Source organism: Eubalaena glacialis, chromosome 1 (assembly GCF_028564815.1).
Source record: "Eubalaena glacialis isolate mEubGla1 chromosome 1, mEubGla1.1.hap2.+ XY, whole genome shotgun sequence".
NCBI lineage: Eukaryota > Metazoa > Chordata > Mammalia > Artiodactyla > Balaenidae > Eubalaena > Eubalaena glacialis.
The window spans coordinates 192,800,516-192,824,717 of record NC_083716.1 but is presented as its reverse complement, the minus strand read 5'-3'; the positions used below and the strand labels follow the sequence as shown (position 1 = coordinate 192,824,717).

Below are 24,202 nucleotides of genomic sequence, written 5' to 3'. Positions count from 1 at the left end.
CCAGCCCAGTTTTCTTGTGAATTTGTTTACACTCTCTCAAACAGAGTAATCAAACTTTATCAGGTACTATTATAACACCATGGATCTCCACAATGATGCTTTAGTAGTATTTGGTTCAACTGTAGGTGGTACGTAATTAGGTTGATGATCCTCAATTCAGTAACTACCCTTTCATATAACATCACCTATGGTCTCTTTCTGAGGCGAAGTATTGGTGTTACTAAGCTCATAGTAGGGCTATCTGCACTCTACACAGTCCTATAATCAGTATTAAGAGACCCCTTTACGTGTCTGTGCCTTCTGTGATAGTTGACTCCAACAGATATTTAGTTAAAATTCTCAAGCTAGAAATGGTAAGAAAACTTTCATAGAAAAAAACCTTAAAAAAAAAAAAAGGCCCATACTTGGATTTTAATGTATCACGGTCTTTATTTACAACTTCATTGGCAAAAAAGAAAAGGAATAGTTTAAAACAGTCTAACACAGGGCACTGCAGCTGATCCTGGCAGATTAATGAAGTTTCATTTTAAATGTCCATCTAATTGTCCAAAGATATACAATACTGAATCTGCATATGCAGTTTCCTTTATGAAGTACAGGCTCATATCTCAGGCAGTCTTTTAAACATATAAATACAAAGGAAATAAAACCACTCATTAAAAACTGCATTAAATGAAGGGTAATTTAAATTTATGTTGTCCTTGTAATAACGCATGCCCAATGAAAATCAAAAGCTGGAAAAGCAGTTACACTTCCTACTTGAGTGGACAGTTACAACAATCAATCATTTTCTGCAATGACCATTATATTTTTAATTTATCATGAACTACTCTGAACTTACTATGAGATGTAGCCAAAGTCAGAAGACAAGATGTAGGGAGAATATTCCTTTTTTGGAGAGTAAGCCCTCCAGAATCAGCATGGGAAACAAACATCCTGTTGAAGAATTCTAGGTGGAAAAAAATTAATGTAGTCAATTTCAACTCATGCTGAGCTGGCTTAATTTTTTCATTGACTTCTTTGGTGTCATTCTTCTAAATCAAGTGTGTTTAATTCTTCTTCTAGTTCATCCAAATCTTCCCCAGTAAAAAGATTTTCATCAACAGGAACAGCATCGATGACTCCATTTTCCTGTCCCTCCCCTTCGTTGTCCTCTTCCAAATCACTTCTTTCACCATTTTCAGCCCTACCTCCGGAAGCTTCACTTAATTTGTTTTCTAAAAATAAAAACTGAAATCAGTAAGGCCTAGAAAAAGAAAACACTAGTCCATTAGCAACGGACAGTCACAGACTGATATACTTCTTTTCCTTTTTCCATGAAAGCCTTCCCTAAGATTACTCCAACAAGAACTGCTCTTTTTCTGAGCTTATTTGTATCAATTATCTATACCTACTATAAAATATGTCTTTCACTGTAGACATCTGACTGCTTAATGGTTCATACATTTGAAGGCAAGATTTATCTTATACAACCTTGTGTTCTCTACATGACCCAACAATTAGGTTTTTAAACAGTCAACTTCCACATATTTTGTTTGAATAAATGATTATGGAATTAAAAAAAAACATTTATGATAAGCAGCTACTTAGCTTTTGGATTTACAAATAGTAGTTAAGTCACACTAGTTGTGATGCTGTAAATGAGTGTGAATGCAGAAATATTTCATCTTGTCATCAAACTGTGGGAAAAAAAACACCCTGGGGCTATGGAGCTACTTTTCCTTTCAGGCTATAATTATATGACTGAGAAAACAAAAATGCTGCCTTTTCTTGTTCAATGACATCAATATTGAACACACAGAATTTTTAATAGCCTAATTTAAAGTTATTTCAAACATCTCTGATGACAAATTCTTGGGAATTATAACCTCTGAGGTACTTGCAATTGTGCCTATTGTCTCCAAAGCCCTACTTCTCAAAGGAGCAAATCAGTCTGCAGATTGGCATTAAGACAATAGTCTGACAGCATTCTCAAATCTCAGGAGAACAGGCCAGTTTTTCAAGTTATAACTTTTATTCCTTCATTGTAAAAACAAGGGTTAGCTTTTTTTCCCTCAACTTTTGCCTTGATCAGTAGTCTACCTTTTTCTCTCACAGCAACCATGCCAAACTTTTACTTTTTTCTTCAAATCCTCACTCAAGGCACAATTAGATATAAATTGTATCAGCAATCCTTATTTCCAAATACACCTAGCCAGCCTCTCCTCCATTCTCACTCTTAACTGAACTCATTATTTATACTTCCAGATCTTGCTTCTATACCTAATATTGTTTCATTTTTAATTTTCATTCTTTCCCAGATCCTTTTTCTCTGGCCAACACATATATTTAGATTTCCCATATCCTAAAAGGCCTTTCTCATGACCATGTCTCCCCCTCAAAGTTCTTAAGAGTGAGTGATCTGTAGTCATTTTTTTCTCCTCATTCCTCATACCACTGCAGTCCCAATGAAAACTGTGTACCCTATTCCTACAAGTCCTTCCCTAATCACAATTAAGGAATTATTTCTAATTCTCATCCTACTTAATCTTCCTGAAATTCTTCTTAATTTTTCTCTGTCCTTCTCAGTGTCTTTCCCAAGCTTTTTCTCTTTTGACTACTCTAAAACATTGATATTTTCTGCAGTCTGTTCTAGAATGTTTTCATCGTATGTATTGTGCCTGGGTGTGTTCATTCACTCTCAGCTACCAATGCAGATGACTTTCAAACCTTTTCCTCCTGGTAATGTCTACACAGTATCCTAGACAACGACACTTTTGATAACCAAAATATCTCATACTCATGAGGTCCTGAACTGAACTCATTAGCTACATCTCCAAACTCATTTTGTCCCCTTCTAGTTTGTTAATGGCTTCAATATCCAACCAGCCACCCATTTCCACAGCCTCCACTGTTTACTACTTTTATATACGGCCAAATCACATGTTTATATGTTACCAGTCTGATACCTGCAGGCATCTAAGTTTGCCAAGCCTGGCCTAACCCCCTTTAGACAGTTTCTGAATTCTTAGAATTACACAAAAGTCAGCATACTTACCATCCTTTTCTGAAGTATATGTGCTGAATCTTTCAAGACTGGCTACAGTAATACCTGTCTCATCTACATCTCTTGGGATGTACAGGCTTAAATCTATGTCATTTACGCTCACTGAATCATCAACCTTTAAAAACACATAGAAAAGAAAGTGTTACTAATAAGAATAGTTTTCATAAATTACTTGCCCTTTACCTCTGACATTTATCTTAATGAAATAAAATTATTAATAATGCCAAATGAAAACAAATGACTATTGCCAAAATTCACTTTTTTCTAAACTTCTTGAAAAAAGAATAGCAATGCCATACTTGAAGCTTCTTCCTCTGACATCATATTTTTACATATAGAGTATATTTCCATCTTTCAACTCAAAGGCAGAAGTCAGAATTTTATGATAACCATATGGAAAATGAAAAGCTATTTGCTAATACTAAGTCTCTGTATCACCAAAGAATTCTGCTGCTGTCTCCTGCTCCCTTCTCTGTACTTTTTAGTGTCTGTCTCATGATTTTTTTTTTTAGTATCAAATATTAAACAAAAACCTTTTTTCTTTTAGAGGGAGAATAAAACATATTTTACAGCTAATACACATAAGCATTTAACTATATATTAGGCACTGCCTTAAGTTCTATAAAGAACTGTAAATAAACATAAACTTATAAACTCATTTAATTCTCACAAGTACTCTGTGACGTAGGGATTATCATTATGTCCGTATTACAGATGGGGGTGGAGGCCTAGCATGTAACTAATTTCCCAGGTTAGAGTCAGGATTTGAACCAAGGCCCCAAAGTTGGTACTCTTAACTATACTGCTCTACTGTCACTCTCTACTGTTTCTCTCAATCAACATGAGAAGATGAGGTGACAAAGCTTCCTCTTACCTCATCACCACCCGTTCCCTGGGTATAACGGGTATCATCTGCTTCCTCATCATCATCATCAACCAGTTCAGGACGAAATTCAAACACCTCACGACCACTGATCTATTCAAATAGACACATATATCAACTCAGGACAAAATTCAAACATTTCTTGGTCACTGATTTTAGACATACACATAATTAAATAAGGATAAAATCTTGCATAATACAGAAATTATAAAATGAAAGAAAGAATAGAGAATCTATTTGGGTGAGTTTGGGACATACCACTAATGCTTTCCCTGCTTTGAAGTCTGCTTTCCTTCTTTCCATATCTTGCTCAAGTTTATCAATCTTTTCTTGTCTTTTTCTTTTCTTCCATGCAAGAAAAGATTCTAGAGTGATTTTGGTAACATTTGGACCTAGGGCAGAACGCTGCAAAGATAAAAAAGTTAATTTTCTCCCCCTAAAGTCATCTATGATGCTATGATCTAATAGTTTTCTCTTACTTCAATTAAGCCCTTGCTTATGACTGTTATGAAGACATTAAATTTAGAATAAACTGATTTATTTTCACTTTACATGGCAAGGAGCAAAATGCATGTCCAGAGATACAAACATTTCTAAACATTATAAAATATATTATCCTGAGCTAGATGTCTTTTCAAAATTGAAGATGAGTAAAACTTGTCATGAGAAATAGTTTTAAAATAAGTCAATTGCTGAAAACAATAAATACGAAAAGCACCATGACAATATCCAAGTTTCATTTGTGATCCTCAAGAGATGAGAAAAAAAACTAAGCAAAAGGAACCATCTGCTTTCCTCAGGGCCAATAATCAAATAATAAATATACAGAAAAATAATACTTGCTGAACATCTGCCAGGTATTCAATGTTAAATACTTCATACACATATGCTAACACATCCATCTCCACAAATAAGCAAACAGAGGGTGATGGAAAATTTACCAAAGGTTATTAGCTAATATGTGGCAGAACTAGGATACAAATAGTAATCTCAAATATATCTGACTCCAAAGTCTACATTTTCTATCACAGTATATTGCCTATGTGAGACACCAAACAGTATGTCCTTTTAAGAAATGTATATAATCTCAACATTAGACATGTACACAACACATTTAGATTACCCAAGACAAGGCAAAATGGATACAGTTTGAAGCATACAACCCTAAATCTAGTATTTCCAATAATCTCAACATGTTTCATGTCAAGGCCAGGAGTCTTATCTGCTAACTCAGTAACCCTATCTGCTGGCTCAAAGAATAGAACTCTTGTGCTGAGCCAGAGATGAGCAGCTGAAGAGTCTTTGAGTCCAGGAATGATGATAAAACATATAGTTGAAAAACTGTAGTGGAGTTGTCTGCTTCCACACGTGTTAAAAACTACTAAATAATTAGTAAAATGGCAAAAAAATAAAGACACCAAGGAAAATATCTAAAACGTCAAGTTCAATTACTCTGAATACCAACTAAGCATTTTCACAAACTGATATACCAGTATATCAATCTTATGGAAACAGTTTATTTGATAAGCCAGCAGCTAGTACTTAAAAAATTATTTCATAATTCTAAAATTAATGTCATGCTTGGCTAATGATTATGGCTAGGCTTACATTTTAGACATATAAGAATAATCAAATAAAAAGTAAGGCAGCTTCGAGAAAAATTCATATTATTTCTTTCCCTTTCTTAACAACATGCTATTGCCCCCAAGTGGTAAATATTAGAATTTCACAATAAATACTGCTTTAGTGTTTTAAGGTAGGAAAAAGATACTAGTTACCTCTCTTTCAATTAGATCTTCTAATGAAATTTCATCTTCTTTCTCTTCTTTCTTTTTATCTTTTTTCAAGACGAACCCAGGAGGAAGTGCATGACGATACATGCAAATATCACCCCCTCCAGGGCATACCCAAAACCAGCCATATTTGTTGTTTTCAATAGCTTCGAGGAAATGCTTGCACACCTATAGAGACAATATTATTCACAAGCAGTGGCTCAGTGTGGTCCATTTCCAAGGTAAATGCTTAGGTATATGGAACAAGTACACTCAATTCACATCTTTTTTAGGCTAACCACTTACGTACAGAGCACCTTGCGTGCAGAAACGTAAATATAAATTAATTAAAATACTTAATACAATGGTAAATTCCCTTTAGAGAGGATCTGTATAAAATTTCTATTTTTGACATTGCTCTAAACTGAATTATACAAAAAGGATTTGCTGCCATTTAGGCTTTGTAAATGTAATCCAAAAGTCTGGTTTTCAAATATGAGAAAATAAAAATGGTTACAAAAAAATAAAACCAATAACTTTGTTTTGATTTGATCTTTCCTAAAAACTAATCACATGCAGTAAAGATACTAACACTATTTGAATTACCTGAAATTATAGGCAATTTCTTACATCTAAGAAAGGAGCATGGCACAGAAGAAACACAAAGGATAGTGACCCTTTAAAACATGAATGGGTGCAAGATGCAACTGTACTGAAGCCTTAGGTAACACGCTTTACAAACAAGAAGGAAAAATTAACTAATAAGCATCATTTTTTTCCTGAAAAAATACAACAGAAGTAAGTAAAAACAATATTTAGAATTTTTCTAACACGGTAAGGTTTTTCATGGTAACTATACTACAGAATAAATATGTGGACATGAATGTAGGGTCTGAGAAATAATAAGGCACCAATTTTTAAAAGTACATTTCCTAGAATACTAGAACCATTATCTACCAAAAATTCATTTTGCAATTCATATGCAACAATATTTTCACCCTTGTGATTTATTAATGTCTCCCTACCATTAAAACAGAATATGTTATGAATTAAGCAGGTTAATTTAATAGTTCTACCTCCATTCATTTTGCACAAAAAAATAAAGAATTCTACATGTTTGAGAAAGTAAAACCACCTCAGAAAACGGCATTTGAAGGACTTCAGTCACATGGTTTCAAGTCACTTTTAAACAAGAAACAAATTTGTATAACTTACACCTGTAAATTCCAAAAACAAAGCTTGATTCACCTAATCTTTATGAAAAGAGGCAATAACTTAAAGAATAATCCAGTAGAAAACAGCAGCAAATACCTTGCCACTTAATTCTCCCTAATGATAAATACCACAGCAACTCAATTCAAGAAAAGGACATACTATTTGAGTTTTTGGTTTTTTCTTTTCCGCCTCACCGTGCTTCTTGTTCACTACTTCTTCCAGTTTTTTCTCATCCCAATTATCCATAGTATCTAAATAAAAAGAGATACGGAGACTAAATACTGTAATTTTATCTACTGTCCCCAAAACACATTGCATGTATCCTTACACAGGAAAGCTCTATTTTAAGACTCACGACCAAACACATTTCCTTAAAAACACCAAAGGTAGGAATAACACTGTTGTGAGATTATCCACTAAAATCTAAGTACTTTAGGCAACTGAGAAAGTAGTACTGGAAGAAAGAGTAAGAGACAAATACAAAATAAGCCACTGGTTTTTAAACATCTTCATTTACTTAATCAAAGGGCATAATATGGTAAATTCAGATTTTATGAAAAACAACAACAAACAACTATTCTTTAGGACAAACACAGTCCTACTAAGACTGAAACAGTCTTCAAGCTATTAAATATCTTAGTGACAACAAACCAAAAGTAATATACATTTACTTTTAAGAGAATATCTTAAAAAAAAATACCTTTTTCAAGCTCTTCATCTCTTGCATCAATGTAAACACTTCGCTTTTCACATTTTCTCTCCAGAGTCAAGTCATGAGAGAACTTACACTTATCTCCTTTAGTACACTGTCCTTGCTTGAAGAATGCACATACCACAGATTTGGGATCTGCACCTATGTCAAATAGCATATGGTATTTGTACCATAATCTGCCAGATCACAAAGTAGAGCTTCTATCTGAGATATAATTACTTTTGGTTAACTTGTTATTTTCTATTACTGGTGTGAGAGGAAATGCCATATATAAGTGAACAGTAAGACATTTCTTCTAAGTTCTTTCTATAGCATTTTATATCTATTTTTGTTTCTTTTATTCTTACCAAAAAGAAAGAGAGCAGGGGTGGGAAACCAAGCAAACACATAGGTTATTCTATCGTCACTTGTCTAGTTGGAGTCAATGAGGCAGGAGGCAAAAGAGAAATATAAATGCAGGTATACTGCCAACAGTTTGGGATTTACAGTTTTTACAACCATAGGTTTGCTTTGCCCACTACCAAAGATTGGATATTATAAATCAACTAGTAGACTGCCCCAAATCCTTAATTTTCCCTTAAGTGAGGGGCTAATGGCTGGACTTACAGTTGTACGACACAGCTATGCACATGTATAAAGGAACCATAAGAAAGTCATTGACAAAGATAATTTTGACAAAGGGAGTATTATTTTCATAGCATACACAACTGGCTTATAATCTGAAGAAAACATATTAAGAGTGTTAAAATATGAATTACATTTGATAAAAATAACGTTTCTGAAATTTAAAGTTTACCTTTACTTATTTTTTGAGCAGCAACTACAGGTTTGAACAACTCATTTAGCTCTTGCAATTCTTTCTTCTTGTCATCTTTCTTCAACTTCTTTTCAGCTTCACTTTGTGCTACCTATAATATTCGCAGGTATAAAATGTAAATTTGATTTCATATAATGAAATTGTTTTTACTATATAGTAATATACAATATCACTGACATAAAGACAACTGCATATTACATGTATATAGTTCTTACTTCTTAATATCAGTGTTACAATGGCCTTCCAGTATATATTAAATGGTGTGGTTAAACTATTAAATGAAATTGCTAAATTTTGTAGCAGCTGACTTTTATTAAAAAAAAACCTATAAATGGTACCATGCCAAGTTAAAAGCATATTCAAAAGCTTATAGCAATAGTATTTATTAAGCATATGCTACATGCCCAGCATTTTTAGCAAATGGTTCTCACCTGGGAATTTCTTCTGTGACAACAACCCAGAAACAAGTAGGTGCATTTTGAAGATTAGAGATACAAACATCCTGAAATGCACAGTCCCACACAATAAAGAATTGTACCAACCCAAATACCTATAAGTACCCTTGTGGAAAAACACTGGGCTAGGTCAATGGGGGAGATCAAACAAAACAAAACAAACATGACATATGACATAATTCCAGGCACACAATTTACATACCTAATATGATTAGAGGATTCATCCAAACATTTATATGTCAGGTCCTATGTTAGATGACAGGGAATACAAAGATGAAAAGACAAAGATGCTTATTTAAAGAAGCTCGGAATCTAGTGGGAAGACAGACATGTCAACAACTATAATATAATACATGGTGCTCTGGGAACAAAGAATGCCAATATGCCTAAGAAAATTAGACTGAGCTAATACTTTACGGATGAATTCTTTTGATGGGCAAGAAATGCAGAGAGTGCCAGTCAATGCAAAGATATGAAAAAGGTATGAGAGACATCAATGAGAAATTTGGACCGTATCAACAGGTGACAGGATAAGACTCAAGAGTTTAAAGTAAGCCAGTGATACAATCAGATTGTATTTTACAAAGATCACGACAACTCTGTGAAGGGTGGACTAGAAGGAGCCCAAGAATGAAGGCAACGAAAATGAGGAGGCTAATGAAACTGCTGTAAGCAAAAAAGCACAAGGGCTTTAATTTAAATAGGCATTAGTAGCAAGGATGGAGGAAAGGGGAAGGAGCGCTCTTAAGGAGGTAGAACTGTTAGGACTAAGTGACTGGACATGAAGTACAAGGGAGAGGGAGGAGTCTAGGATTATCACTTGCATGGTTAGTGCTGTTAAACAAGACAGGGAATATAGGAGGAACAGGTTTCTGTGCAGGAGGTGGGGATGAGCTCAGTTTTAGACATACTGAGTATGAGAAGCTTACAAGGCATCTACGTGGAGCTATTTAGAAGGCAGCTGGACATGGATCTTGATTCCCGGAGAGAACGTCTGCTTTGAGATAAAGATTTTAGAAATAGCTGCTTACAAATAAGTAAACTTTGGGTGTGTATGAGATTACGCAAGGACAGCATAAAAAAGTGGTAAGAGCAAAGAACAGTTCCCTGAAGAATACCAATATTAAACAAGCCAACAGAACCTAAAAAGCCCGTTAAAGGAACAAAGAAACATCAAAGAAACAGAAATCCAGGACAAAGATGTATTAAAGGAAGAGGAAATTTTAGGGAAAGATTGACCAAATACTATAATAGGGTTAAAGGCATTCTAAATCCTGACTTTGACCATGTGGGTCGGATGTGTTTAAACAGAAAAATGGGAAAAGTTTTCTAAAAAGAAAAAATTTAAGTCACTTTATTTTTAATAAAAAGTATTCTTTGCTCATTAGGCCCAACTCAGACATTTGTGGGACCCCAAGCAAGAGTTCAGTGGATGCCTACAAATCATTTTTGTAAATGTTTATAAATTAGAAATCAAACTAATGTTAAATCAAGTATGGTTTGTACCCCTACTTGACAAACATACCTTGTGACCTGGAAGGACAGTTTCAAATTTAAAACGCTTAGGTTCCATGGAGTTCCACACTGGAGCATGGCAGTAAAGTGAGAGTCAACCCCTGGCTCCTCCTCTTCCCACCCTGAGTTTCATCCCACCACATTTGTGCAGGGAGAAAGAAGGTGCAGAGCAGAACATGGAATGGATCAAGGCTCTGTCCACACTCCTGGCACATATCCTCCCTTTGACTACTTCAGGCATATTGGCAGTGTAGTATACCCTAAGATGGACTTGGGGTAACTGACCTTTGCAGGCCCTGAGCTGGTGTGGGGAGAGGTACATCTGGAGGAGACACAGAGTAGGGTCATCCTCGGCATCACAGGGTTTAGGGTGAGGCATCTCTTGCTTGGTTCCAACAGCAAGACTGCTGCTCATTTCCAATGTTAAGTATGGTGGTTAGATACCTCAAGTTCACAAGATAAAAGGTCAGGTACCCAAGAAATTATCAAAAATATATTACTAAATGTACTATCAAGCCTAACAACCACAACACATTTTACGGCTTTCTCAGGTCTATAAAATTTGAATACCAGTCAACATACTTCCCACTAGAAGAGAAAACAGGGGGAGGGGGAACATGTTTGAAATGAATTCTTATATTATGCCAGATGATTTACATTATCTTCTCTTTTAGTTAAACCATAGAAACCCTACAAGGGTAAATGCCCTTACACTATACTACAAATTAAAGACCAGTGTCACTAAATAATTTAAGATCATGTAACAAATAAGATAGGGGGATGCATACTCAAGTTGATCTGATTCCAAGGTCTGAGCATGCATTTTTATGAAACCAAGCTATTAAGTCAGCAGTGTGGAAGATCAAGCTTTTGGCTTTACAGTCAAACTGTGTAAGAGAAAAAAAAGTGTTGGAGGCACTAATTTGTAGACAGCATCAGTGATAGAGGTTAACCATCTCACAAATATATATTCTGATATTTTCAGATGGAAAAAAAAAGTGTTTCCAAAAGTTGAGGAAAAGGAGATAGGGTGGTGAAAAAAGTACTTTTAAAAATAAAGGTCCATGTCTATAAAATCCTAAACTCAATAAAGTGAAAGATCTACATAAAATGAAGAATTGAGAATACAGAGATTTGAAAAAAATGGAGCTAAATTTTTTTGAATGATAAAATGGTAAAACTGATAAATGATAAAATAATTTCAAAATTCATATGGAAAAATAAACGTCTAAGAACAGCCAGGAAAAACAGAAAAGGAGTAACATCTTGGGGGGGAAGGACTTGCCTTAATAGCTAACAGAATATGTTACTAGGCCACTATAATCAAAATCAATGTGATACTGGTTTAGGGAAAGACAATAAACAGAAAAGAAAAGAGAATCCAGAAATAGATCTGAACATATATGAGACTTTAACATATGTCAATATGGGTATTTCAATTCAGTGAGATGAACGATGCTGGTATAAGTGGCTATTCATTTGAAAAGAAATAAACTTAGTATCATACAAAATAAATTTATATGATAAAATTACAGACTGTGCAAATAAAATAATTAGAAAAAATGGAGGAAAAACACACATAATCTCGTGGCGGGGAGACCTTTTAACCATATAAAAGAAAAACTAGACATATCTGACAATACAAAAACTAAAAACTGTTGTACAACAAAATGTAACATCACAAATTATCTATAATGTAGACAGAAGGTGTCGCTCATAAATTGACAATAAAAAGACAAATAACCAAAAAAGCAAAGGATTTGAATAGACAAGTCAGAGAAGTACAAACCAAAATAGCCAACAAGCTTATGAAAAGGTACTCAAACTCACTAGGAGTAAGGGAAAGAAAATAAAAATGAGGTATCACTTTATACATAATCAGATTGGAAAACATTAAAAAGAGCTTTAGTACCTATAACTCACGTACTGCAAATGAAAATCTGAAGTATTACAATCTCTATGGAGAATGATCAGGCAAATTTATTAAAAATTAGAAATCCATTTCCATTTAGAAATGTGTCACAATTTATGTTACAGAAATAAAAGCACAAATGCATGTAAAAACACATGTATAAGGATATTTCTTGTACAACTGTTCTTAATGTCAGAAAGCTGGAAACAAAATGATTACTTATAGTGAAATGGATGGATACTGTACATCCGCATCATAGAACAGTATTCAGCCATTAGAATAAATTAGAACTATATCAAAATGGTTTGGAGGAATATCTAAAAGGTATTGCTGAGTAACAAAGGCAAGATGCAGGAAAGTTTATAGAGTAGGATTCCATTTTGAAACACAATTACAATATCAAACATTTTTATCTGCAACGATGCTGTACTACATCCATATGAAGAAAATGAAGAAATTTAAGTTATTTACCTGACGTGGATTTTGTTGACCAAATTTAACTTGATGAGTGACAGCCTTGATAAACTTCTGTTGCTTTGCTCCTTTCTTATTCTTTAGACCAAAAGTTTTGTCCTAAATGAGAAAAATTATTGAGATATCTTAGCAATTTATATTAATTTCTTATCTATTTTTTCAGTCATGTCTAAAAATCATTCTTTCATTTACGTATTGGTAAGAAAATTATTCTTTCTTTATGCTATACACAGACACGCAAAACACTACAACAACAAGTCTAGGCAACATATGACCTCAAAACATCACCCAGGATTCTTTAGGATTCAATACATACTTATAACTATCGTCAATAAACTTGTTAGCCTATAATGCTTCTTCTCAGTTGTGTTTTTAGAATATCAGTATTACAGGATGTGCAGAGTTGTTACACTAGGATAATTAGTTCAACAGTCAAATAAGTTTAGGAAAATGCTTATTTAACAGGGTTTTTAATTCTCAAGCACAAGATATGTGACAGCCTTTACCAGAGGGGATACAGTAGGCAGCAATCCCAAATCTTATTTTACCTCAGAAAGCATTTTTCTCAGAGTATCCTGAGGGATTATGCACTACTGAACACATTTTACGGAATACTGCATAAGAAGATACATTAAGTTCTGGATTGGTTTTTTGGGGTAATAGAGCTATCCTCTCAAAACAATTAAATTTATAGAAATCAAACTACTAAAGTATATACATTACTAGCTGTTGCTAAAAAGGAAATAATAAAATTGAAGTATTCCTAACTAAAAAGCAACAATCTAAATTTGGAATATTATTAAATAGTAATGTGGGCAAGTTATTAATACAATAGCAGCTATCAGTTATGGAATGCTCATTATGCGCAAGGCACTAACGGTGGTCTTTGACTACTTATTCATATTTAGTAAGTATACAGCATAAAAACATTTAGAAAGCACTGCACAACTGTGTGTGTGTTTGGGGGCTACAGTGGGTTGAATAGGGTCCCCCCCTCAAATTCATGTCTACCCCGACCTCAGAATGTGACTTTATTTGGAAATAGGTCTTTGTAGCTGTAATAAATTAAGATGAAGTCACACTGGATTACAGTGGGCCCTAAATCCAATGACTGGTATCTCTATAAGAAGAGGAAAGGACACACACATATAGAGAGAAGGCAGTGTGAAGAAAGAGGCAGAGAGATTAGAGTGATACAACTTCCAGCCAAGGAATGCCAAGGACTGCCAGAAGCCACCAGAAACCAGGAAAAGGCAAGAAAAGATTCTTCCCTAGAGTCTTCAGAGGGAGCACTGCCCTGCCTGCACCTGATATCAGATTTCTAGCCTCCACATCTGTGAAAGAATAAATTTCTGTTGTTTCAAGTCACCTGGTTTGTGGTAATTTGTTATGGCAGCCCTAAGAGACTAACACAAGAAGCTAGACTGAGTGAGCTTCCCTCTAAGGTAAATGGGTGAAAAGGCTGTCAGGAAACCACCAAACACTGGTATCTGAAGTCTTTTTTCCTGTCTTTTCTGTTTCTCTGGAGAAGAATCTTCTAGCTAGGAGAGCAACAACCCTGGCTAAAGGACTGGAGAAGAGAGCAGGTGGGAGAAGGTGTCTCTTAGTTTACTACACAGACTCCTTAGTGGCCCTTTTCAGGCTCACATTTTAACCATGCTTCCCACATCCTTTGTGCCTAGTTACAGAAGCAGAGAGGCCTCCTGATTTATCCCTTCCACCCCCCTTTCTTGCAAGGGGAACAGATAAGAGCTATCAGCTACTTCTATACTTTTAACACCCAGTTTTCAGTCACTCGCCTTCTGCATTACCTAGTACCTCCCACTGTTGAGCTTTTTGCAGACTTCTGCAGAGCAAACCCACTTGCTTCTCAATCACACACTCTTAGGTGGGCACTCAGGCCCAACTGCTCTGCTTTACTAAGCCAGTTAACCAACTCATCCATCCACTATCAATCTTCGTATGCTGAGGTTCAAAAGTGCAACACCATCTACATATGTCTCATCAGAGAACAGCGTATCTGGGGTTCAACTCATGCCCCACATGTAACTACAGAGGAGAAGCAAACTGTGAATAAACAAGGCCAAACAGCAAGGTAGATACTGATATATGAAGACTTAGGAAAGAAAAAAGTCCTCTCAGGGGATGTGGCCAGCTAGAGAAGAAAGTAGTCATGACAACAGCTTCTGGTAGAGGTATATAAGCTCCAGATTCCAGGAGAAAAACAGTTTTTCAGGTTTAATTACACTGCTTTAGCACATAATTAACCAGTCTAAAGAGAATGAATGAGTTGTGTCTTGGAAGTCTCTAATTAGAACTTGGAAATGGTTATTTTTTTCCAGAGATAAGGGACACTTATTTACCTAGTATTCACTAAACATAAACTCCTGAATATATACTTTATTGAATCCTCTTAACAACCATATGATATACTATTATCCCATTCTGTAAATGTGGATACTGAAACTCAGAAATGTTCAACAATTCTTTTGAAGTAACATTGCTAATAAGGGGCAGGCTGTATACAATGTAATGATTTAAGAGTATAAGCTCTGGCGTCAGACTGGCCAAATTCTAATCCCAAACAGAACTGGGCAAATTACCTTCTTTGTCAGTTTTCTTATTTGTAAAGTGGGTCTCACTCTAACCTCTTAGGATTACTACAAAGAGGTGGAACACAGTGGTTAACATCAAGGACTCTGGAGCCAGAATCCTGACTCTGCCACTTGCCGGCTTAATAACCTCGGGCAAGTTATTTAACCTGTTTCTGTTTCCTCAACTGCAAAAAGGTACTTATCTCAGTGAGAGAATTAAAGGAGCTGTGTAAATTTATCACTTGTAGATGGCTTGTTTCTTTTCCTTCCTTTCCCCAAAACACTGAGAACTGTGTCTGGCCCAGGTATATTTGACTCCAAACAAAGTCCTTGTTCTTTCCACCATGAAAAACTACTTCCCAGAGAAACTAGTTAGGTTATTGGGTCGGTTGGTACACAAAGTTTTCTGAATATTACACTGTGGACCTGGGATACTAACAGTACCTCTTGAAAATAGGATAGTTTGAAATTCGGAATACTTCCAAAAGGCTTCCTTTCCCTTTTTCTTGAGTTCAGGACAGACCTTACCTAAAGATTAACCTGGATTTAGGGTCAGGGGATATGAGATGGGAAGACTGGAGGTTATACTCAACCCCAAATCATGGTTAAAATAAAACTAGGGAAACAGTGGTCCTCATTAGATTAATAAGGTCCCAAAGGTTAAGTGATAAGGAAGAAACAGTGTGTGTTTCAGACTTGGGAAATTAAATACAAAGGAGTTTAGAGAACAGGCAGTAATTCTAAGAAAAGGACGACTCCCAGAGGTTCCAAAAGCCTTAACACTCAGTGAACTCCAGACTTCACTTAAAACTGACACTTTCTCCCCCTTCCACTCTTCAGTAATCCTGCTTCTTTTACAGGACAGCCTCCACTCCTTAAATAAGATGTCTGAATAAAGGACGGGGGCAGGAGTGCAGGTCAATAATGAATAGTACTCCAAGATAACTGGAGTCCTCCTTTTGGGACACTAGTATAAACAAAGGCCAGCACTGTTTTACCTCATTAGTTTCTTCCCCAAATGCACTCCAGTATATTTTTGTTGTCTATACATGCAATGGATATTCTGCAGCTGGTTAATATAGCTTCAAGTAATCAACAGTTGACCTTAGCTGAAGTTTTTCACTGGCAACAAGAATCATTTCTTTCTCCATCCTTTACATACCTGGATCCTATCCCTATAGGTCTCCATTACTACTTCCTTGCTGCTACAAGGGCTTAGCTGGACATCCTTTATTTGCTTGCCCTAAACCCAGATTATCCCCCCCCTTTCCATTAACAAACCTTCCATTTCCCAAAGCTGACTTCAGTTTATTAAATTTTATCCAAAGAAAGCAAATAGTGCATGCCATTTGAGACAACAGTGTGAATGTTTAACAGAACCATAACCCTTTTTGATATACTCATTTCAGAAAGAAAATACTTATAAATGCAAATGAATTCATGAAATCTTGGGGAGTTTAAATAGAGAAAGTAAAAAAATGAAGGCACCATAAGGAAATTATTTCAAGTGATAGAAAGTAAGCACTGCATAAACAGTACAGTTCAGTCTATTTCCCCTAACTAGTTCTTTTTATATTAATAAATTAACAACTGCCATTAATTGAACATATACCATATGTGAGGTACTTTACATGTCATCTCATTTAACCCACTGTTCTGTAATATAGGAATTAGCTCCATTTTGCTAATGAGAAACTGCGGTTCAGATAGGTCATGTAACGTGCCTAAAACTACAGAATTTGAAATATATATATATATTTATTTATTCATTCATTTATTTATTTATGGCTGTGTTGGGTCTTTGTTGCCGCGCACGGACTTTCTCTAGTTGTGGCGAGCAGGGGCTACTCTTTGGTGCGGTGCGCAGGTTTCTCATTGAGGTGGCTTCTCTTGTTGCAGAGCAGGGCTCTAGGCACGCGGGCTTCAGTAGTTGTGGCACGCAGGCTCAGCAGTTGTGGCTCGTGGGCTCTAAAGCACAGGCTCAGTAGTTGTGGCGCACGGGCTTAGTTACTCCGTGGCATGTGGGATCTTCCCGGACGAGGGCTCGAACCCATGTCCCCTGCACTGGCAGGCAGATTCTTAACCACTGCCACACCAGGGAAGCCTCCAAAATTTGAAATTTTAATGTGAAATATGGGATTCAAATGCAGGTCTATCTCGCCCCAAGCCAGTGCTTCTTTCATTAAATTACGCTGTCTCTCATGCCTCTTTTTACTTCCTTTACTTAGAGTTCTCAAAAGCTACGTGTTGCTGTTGTTCTTCTATAGTGAGTGCCTATGGTGGTGGCAGTGGAAGCAACAGAGGTACAGAAGATGGGACAGGCAAGTAGTGCAACCAGTTATTTTAAAATCTCTTCAAAAGTACTGCTTAAAAAGCGTATGTTCTACTTAACTGTCAATTTTTGGTGAACTTAGAATTTCGGGTCATAGTCCTATAAAAACCTTCCAAAATTAACCAGACTCTTAAATAAGTATTAGCCTTTTACAGGTCAAAATATAGACTATTTTGAAAAAGAAATATTTTTTTCCACAAATATTATGGTCATAGAGATAAACAACTAGTATGAACCAGGTTCCAACTACGTTCATTATAAGTCTGTTGCAGAATATATTTTACATCACTAAAAACAGAACTACCATATGACCCAGCAATTCCACTCCTGGGTATATATCCAAACCCCCCCCCCAAAACACTAATTTGAAAAGATGCATGCACCCCAATGTTCATAGCAGCGTTGTTTACAATTGCCAAGATATGGAAGCAATCTAAGTGTCCATCAACAGATGAATGGATAAGGAAGATATGGTACATACACATACACACACACACACACACACACACACAATGGAATACTACTCAGCCATAAAAAAGAATGAAATTTTGCCATCTGCAGCAACATGGGTGGACTTGGAGGGCATTACACTAAGTTAAATGAGTCAGATGGAGAAAGACAAACACTGTATGATATCACTTATATGTGGACTCTAAAAAACACAACAAACTAGTGAATATAACACAAAACAAACTACTAGATACCAGTGGAGGGGGGGAATAGACAGGTGGAGAAGTGGGAGGTACAAACTATTGGGTGTATATAGGCTCAAGGATGTACTGTACAACACAGGGAATACAGTCAATATTTTGTAATAACTATAAATGGAAAGTAACCCTTAGAAGTTGTATATAAAACTTAAAAAATTTAAAAAAAAGTAGAATTCTTAAAAATATATATTTTATTTCATCTTAATTTTTAAAGGCTTTGGTAATAAAAATCCTTTCTAGTATTCAAAATTGTGCAAATTATACAAAAATTGATAAAGTGCTGTTCTGGATGAAATCTGATTGAGGAGCTGGGAGCTAAGCCTGCTGTAACTCTCCTCAACCCCTTGCAAGAGCCACTGTGACATGCTAGGGCTTTAGGTAAGTTTAAAAAAAAAAAAAAAAAGTCACTTATGATATTTAACAAAATAGAATATACTGTTTCCTAACCACGATGAATAACACAATATTCTCTATAAATCTAGTTTTACAAAAAATGATATAACTTAACCTACAATTTACAATATTGTCGTTCCTCTCTGGTGGTAGCAAAGATCTATGCAACACACTACCATTTAAAAACAAAAAACAGGGCTTCCCTGGTGGCGCAGTGGTTGGGAGTCTGCCTGCCAGTGCAGGGGACACGGGTTCGAGCCCTGGTCTGGGAGGATCCCACATGCCGCGGAGCAACTGGGCCCGTGAGCCACAACTGCTGAGCCTGCGCGTTTGGAGCCTGTGCTCCACAGCAACAAGAGAGGCCGCGATGGTGAGAGGCCTGCGCACCGCGATGAGGAGTGGCCCCCACTTGCCGCAACTGAAGGCCCTCGCACAGAAACGAAGGCCCAACACAGCCAAAATTAAATAAATTAATTAATTAAAAACAAAAAACAAAAAAAACCCCACTCATCATATATGTTAAATGTGAGGGAAAAAGGCTTAATTTCACCATTCTGTTAGAATACTTTTGGCTAAAGAATACAGCTATTTTGCAATTTTCTTTGGTGAAGTCTTCATTAACGAAACTAAAGTCCTCTTTACCTTAAAAATAACCTTGTAACAAGATTAATGAATCCATAATATAACTACCATTTTTAGTTGATGGGATACTATAAGTAACTTTCATTTACAATTCCTTAAAACAAAAATAAATATTTATTTAAAAATAGAAACAATCACATACAGTTAAAACTTGATAATGTGTAAAGTATACTTAAATTGTCATGTAACATTTAATTTCATGTCTATACGGGAGTTTTACTTGGCATCATGGTCTAACATGTTAATACAACCTCAGTAAAGGAAGTTAACAGGTAAAATGTCATCCCTAAAATGCTCCTGGTTTATTTACACAGCACCGAATGCCATCAGATCTCCATCCCCAGAGATCTACCTAAGTGCCAGGAGTCCAGATTGTTCAAAAAGGTATAGCAGACACAGGTGTGAAGGTGACAATCATTCTGTTTTCAAATCTCTGGTTATGCTACTCATGACAGTTCTAAATAGCACAAACTGGCAATAAGAATACAGGTTCTGCTTCAGTGTTGGAACTTGGCCAAGGCTACTAGAATTCTAAATAAGCATGTTAGTTAAATTCAACCAGCAGACTAAAAATTTTGTGAAATTTGACAAAGTTCTGATTAGATTTATACAATGAAACTCTGGAGGCTTTCAATGCTATTTTTCAAGGCTATAAATACTAAATATTAAAAATAATAATCATTTATAAATAAACACCTCATTTCAAAACACGCAACACGCATTTTGGTTGTGTTCTAATAAAAAGTTAACTATTCCACAAAAGGCTCTCCATTAATTATTCAGATATACCTTATGCAGGAAAAACGGTCATGGCTTTTCCAATTACTTCTAACGTACACGAGGAACTGTTTAATTATGAGAAGGATTAATAACAGGAATTGAGGGAAGAAACATCTTGTTGGGGACTACACTATACGTTTATGGAATCTCAAATACGGTCCTCTCTTAAGGAAACTCACTGATACAGTCGTTGGACTACAAACATAAAACATTTGAGAACGTCAACAGCGTTCCTCTGCCATTAAAGGGCAACAGGCTCAGTGCACTAAATGAATATGTATAATGTATAACAAATCCAGATACGGCACTGTACACAGCTAGTGACATGAGACCTAATCTCTCTTAAAACGTCATTGGATTTAATGTAACTCAGAATCTATGTGACAAGCGCCATGTACAAGACGGTGGGCTACGACATGAAAGAAACCTCCTCTCTTTATGTAACTTGAAACAGTTTAGAGATGGATCGAGAAGGCCACGAAGAAGTAATCTGTTGCCTTGAAAGAAGTAACCACTATTCCTAAGTGACCGGTAAAGAAACAAGGAACACAAAGGCTCGTAATGAGTCGGCCTCCCAAAAAGAGTCTGGTCCGGGGCAGTTCAGCGTAGTTTTAAAAACACAAGCCTAAAAACATCTTCAATTTCGGTGACCAGCGAAGGACACAACGTTGTGTGGGCACTGGGGTGGGGGTCGTTTCGCACGCGACCCGGTGAAGGCTGCCGTGTGGGAGGAGAAGCAAAGGCTGGGTACGGGGGCGCCAGCGGCGTCACCACAGCGATGAGAGGCAGTGAGCGTCATCAGGGCGCTGGAGAAGGGGCTGTGGGCACACAGAACCAAAGGGAGGGGCACGTGGCCCCGGAAGACGCGAACAGGAGCCGGGGAGCGGGGAACCGGGAGACTGCTTTCCTGAGGACTCGCGGCGTGAGTGGGGGAGGGGGTGGGTACTCACTTCGATAATCTTCTCCTTCTTTTTCTGCTCCGCCTTTTTGCTGCCCCCGGCCTGAGCCTGTTTCTTGGGGGGCATTGCGGAGATAGGTGGCACCGGCCAGACTTAAGCGTAGCTGGACTCCCTCAGGGACTCTGGCCCCGCAATAGGAGAAGACACGCGCAGCCGTCGCCGCCGCACCACACGGTAAGCTAGTAGCTCACTCGCCGCCGAAACGCGGCCTTTGCGACAGTTCAGTGCTGCGGAGCATTGTGGGTAGCGAGGAGCGCGGAAGCGGAGGTGCGCGTGCGCTTCTGCAGCGGCCGGCCAGGATGGGGCGGGGACGGGACGTGGGAAAATGACCGGGCGTCACACGTGATGTCGCTTACGCGCCTAGCGTCTGCTTGGTTGCGGCAGGCCTCATAGTGGTTGGGGCGAGTGGGTTGGAACCCACTGCGCTTGAATTCTCCCTGCGCATTCTGTTCCGCTGAGGATGTGCTACTCATGCCCATCTTCGCCTCGGGTGGAGGCTTTTTCTGCCTGCTGGATTAGTGGTCGCCTGTAGCATCCCCAGCCTGGGTCATCACCGAGCAGCCGCAGCAACTCGGGGATGCTTGGAGGTTCAGGGTACCCAGTTACCTTCTTCTCGTGCCCAGGTGGGGCAGGGCCGGCCGGCCGGCGAGTGCAGCGTGCTTCAGGTTACTGTGAAGGTTTACGAAGAAGTGGGAACTTTCTACATAAGATAATGCCAAAGAATCCCGTGTGTGTGTGTGTGAGATGTATTTTACTTCATCTGGGATCCTATCCCTGGTTGATGGGTGGACTCCCCTGTCTTTTACTTATTTACTTTCTTGTTTATCTTTTATTATTTTTGTAGTTGTTCATGTCAGAAGACGGAAGGACCCCACCTGCTTCTCTATTCAGTATTATAATCTTTCTGATTCTTTGAGAATCTTCTCCTTTAAGACTTCCCGTGGGAGTGGAATGTATTTGCCTTGTTTCTCTTTTTAGTGCTCCCAAGGATAGCTTTGGGCCCTTTGATTTTTGAAGAATTTTATCGGTAATCATTCTTATAAAACTGATGAATTATAAGTAACAAATATGGGGGCATTATAAAGAATCTAGAAACTAAATTATAGTAGTGGCCCCAGGTTCATAAGTCTTAACTCCCTTCTACCTCCGACCATTACTTTTGTTTCTGCCCCGCAGTTGTGATCCAGGCAGAGAAAAAAGATCCTGCCTTGCCTTAAGTGGAAAATATACATTTTAAAATATAGTACCTCCTCTGATAGCCCTCGTCCCTCATAGTCATTTATTCATAGATTAGAAATAAGTCTAACTCATTGAATTCACTGTTTTCTGAAATAATTGCTTGTTTGTGGTATCCAGTAGCAAATGAAAGTTGGATTAGGAATTCAGTACTTTTACTCCTTTATAATTCAAACTAAAGTTCCACAAAACAAAGTTTAAAGGTGTAGTCCAGGGGTTACAAATGCAAATGCCCCAGAAAGCAGGGATATAAACATGGGTGTCAAGATGAATGAAATACACTAGGGCAGCAGTCCCCAGCCCTTTTGGCACCAGGGACCGGTTTCGTGGAAGACAATTTTTCCACGGACTGGGGTGGGGTGGTGGGGTAGGGGGATGGTTCAGGCGGTAATGCGAGCAATGTAGAGGGACGGGGAACAGCAGATGAAGCTTCACGTGCTTGCCCGCCGCTCACCTCCTGCTGTGCGCCCCGGTTCCTCACAGGCCGCTGGTCCGAGGCCTGGGGGTTGGGGACCCCTGCGCTAAGGAATAGTGGACCAGCGTTAAACCTGAGGTAAATGCCCACCATAAAAGAGCTCAAAAAATAAAAAAGTTAAAAAAAATGTTGGTCTTGGCTGATTGATTTGGTAGACAGGCTGTGGATTTATTGCCTTGGATGTAGTCTGTTCCCTTAACTTTACATCTTTAGAAGACATCAGAATATATTACTTGGACCTGAGTCTCTAGGCGGTAGGAGATTTGGTACTGAAGAAGAAATTATTTTTTTGCTACCCAGCAGCCAAAGGTGCTTCCTGACTATAGTTAACAATATGGTAATATAGTATTATGAATCAATTATACTTCAATTTTTAAAAAGATGCATAATAAATTTTAGAATAATTAGTAAAAAACTCAATACTGTATTGTATACTTGAAAGTTGTTGAGAGTAGATCTTAAAAGTTTGCTCACACACGCATACACACACACACACACACACAGAGTAACTTATGTGAGGTGATGGGTGTGTTAACTAACTTGATTGTGGTAATAGTTTCACAACATATACATATGTCAAATCACCATGTTGTACACCTTAAGCTTACACAATATTATGTGTTAATTACATCTCAATAAATCTGGGGCAGGGGGAAGAGAAAAGAATAGAGATCCAAGAACTTAAACAAACAAAACCAAAGGTCCTTCCTATGTGTGTGTGTGCGTGTGTGTGTGTGTGTGTGTGTGTGAGAGAGAGAGAGAGAGGGATTACCCATTATGTTAAAATTCCCACTTTAGAAACTAAAGGGGCAAGTTTCTCCCTTTCCCTTATCCCACAGAACCAGATTCTAGCTACATAATTTAGGGTTGGGCAGGCAGATTCTTCCTGCCACCTCCCCCCACCCCCATGCCTAGGTTTTTTATCTCAAAGGAATGAGACAAGACTCAGGAAGAGTTCTGGAGTCTTTCAGGGCATTAGAAGAATACACTTTATTACAAATCCAGGTGGTAGGTCAGTGGCAGTATCCGCTTTACACTTTAATTACATTCTTTGCTATTATCTGTTGCTCTTTAGGTTTTCCCAGCCTGATTCTCCAGGCTTCTCAAGATTCTGGATATCCTAAGTTTACCAGATTCCTTTACCAGATTCTATGGGCAACATTTCCAATATATATATTTTTTTTACTTAAATTGGGCTTGATTTTAGTTGTTTACACCTAAAGACTCTGTTACGGGATGATTTGTGCCTCCCCCCACCTTGCAAATTCATATGTTGAAGC

At 37.4% G+C, this 24,202-nt stretch overlaps 1 protein-coding gene across 1 annotated transcript; it reads right to left on the bottom strand.

The window, feature by feature from the left end:
* Positions 1 to 426: 426 nt before the first annotated feature.
* Positions 427 to 21,411, bottom strand: ZC3H15 (zinc finger CCCH-type containing 15). Its single transcript, XM_061203057.1, has 10 exons — positions 21,203 to 21,411; positions 12,799 to 12,900; positions 8,425 to 8,536; positions 7,617 to 7,769; positions 7,076 to 7,167; positions 5,708 to 5,890; positions 4,188 to 4,334; positions 3,921 to 4,022; positions 3,038 to 3,161; positions 427 to 1,217 (listed from the first exon to the last, which is right to left on the bottom strand). Exons 1-10 carry the CDS (start codon positions 21,275 to 21,277, stop codon positions 1,027 to 1,029), a joined length of 1,281 nt encoding a protein of 426 aa, XP_061059040.1. The 5' UTR covers positions 21,278 to 21,411; the 3' UTR covers positions 427 to 1,026.
* Between the last annotated feature and the right edge of the window lie 2,791 nt (positions 21,412 to 24,202).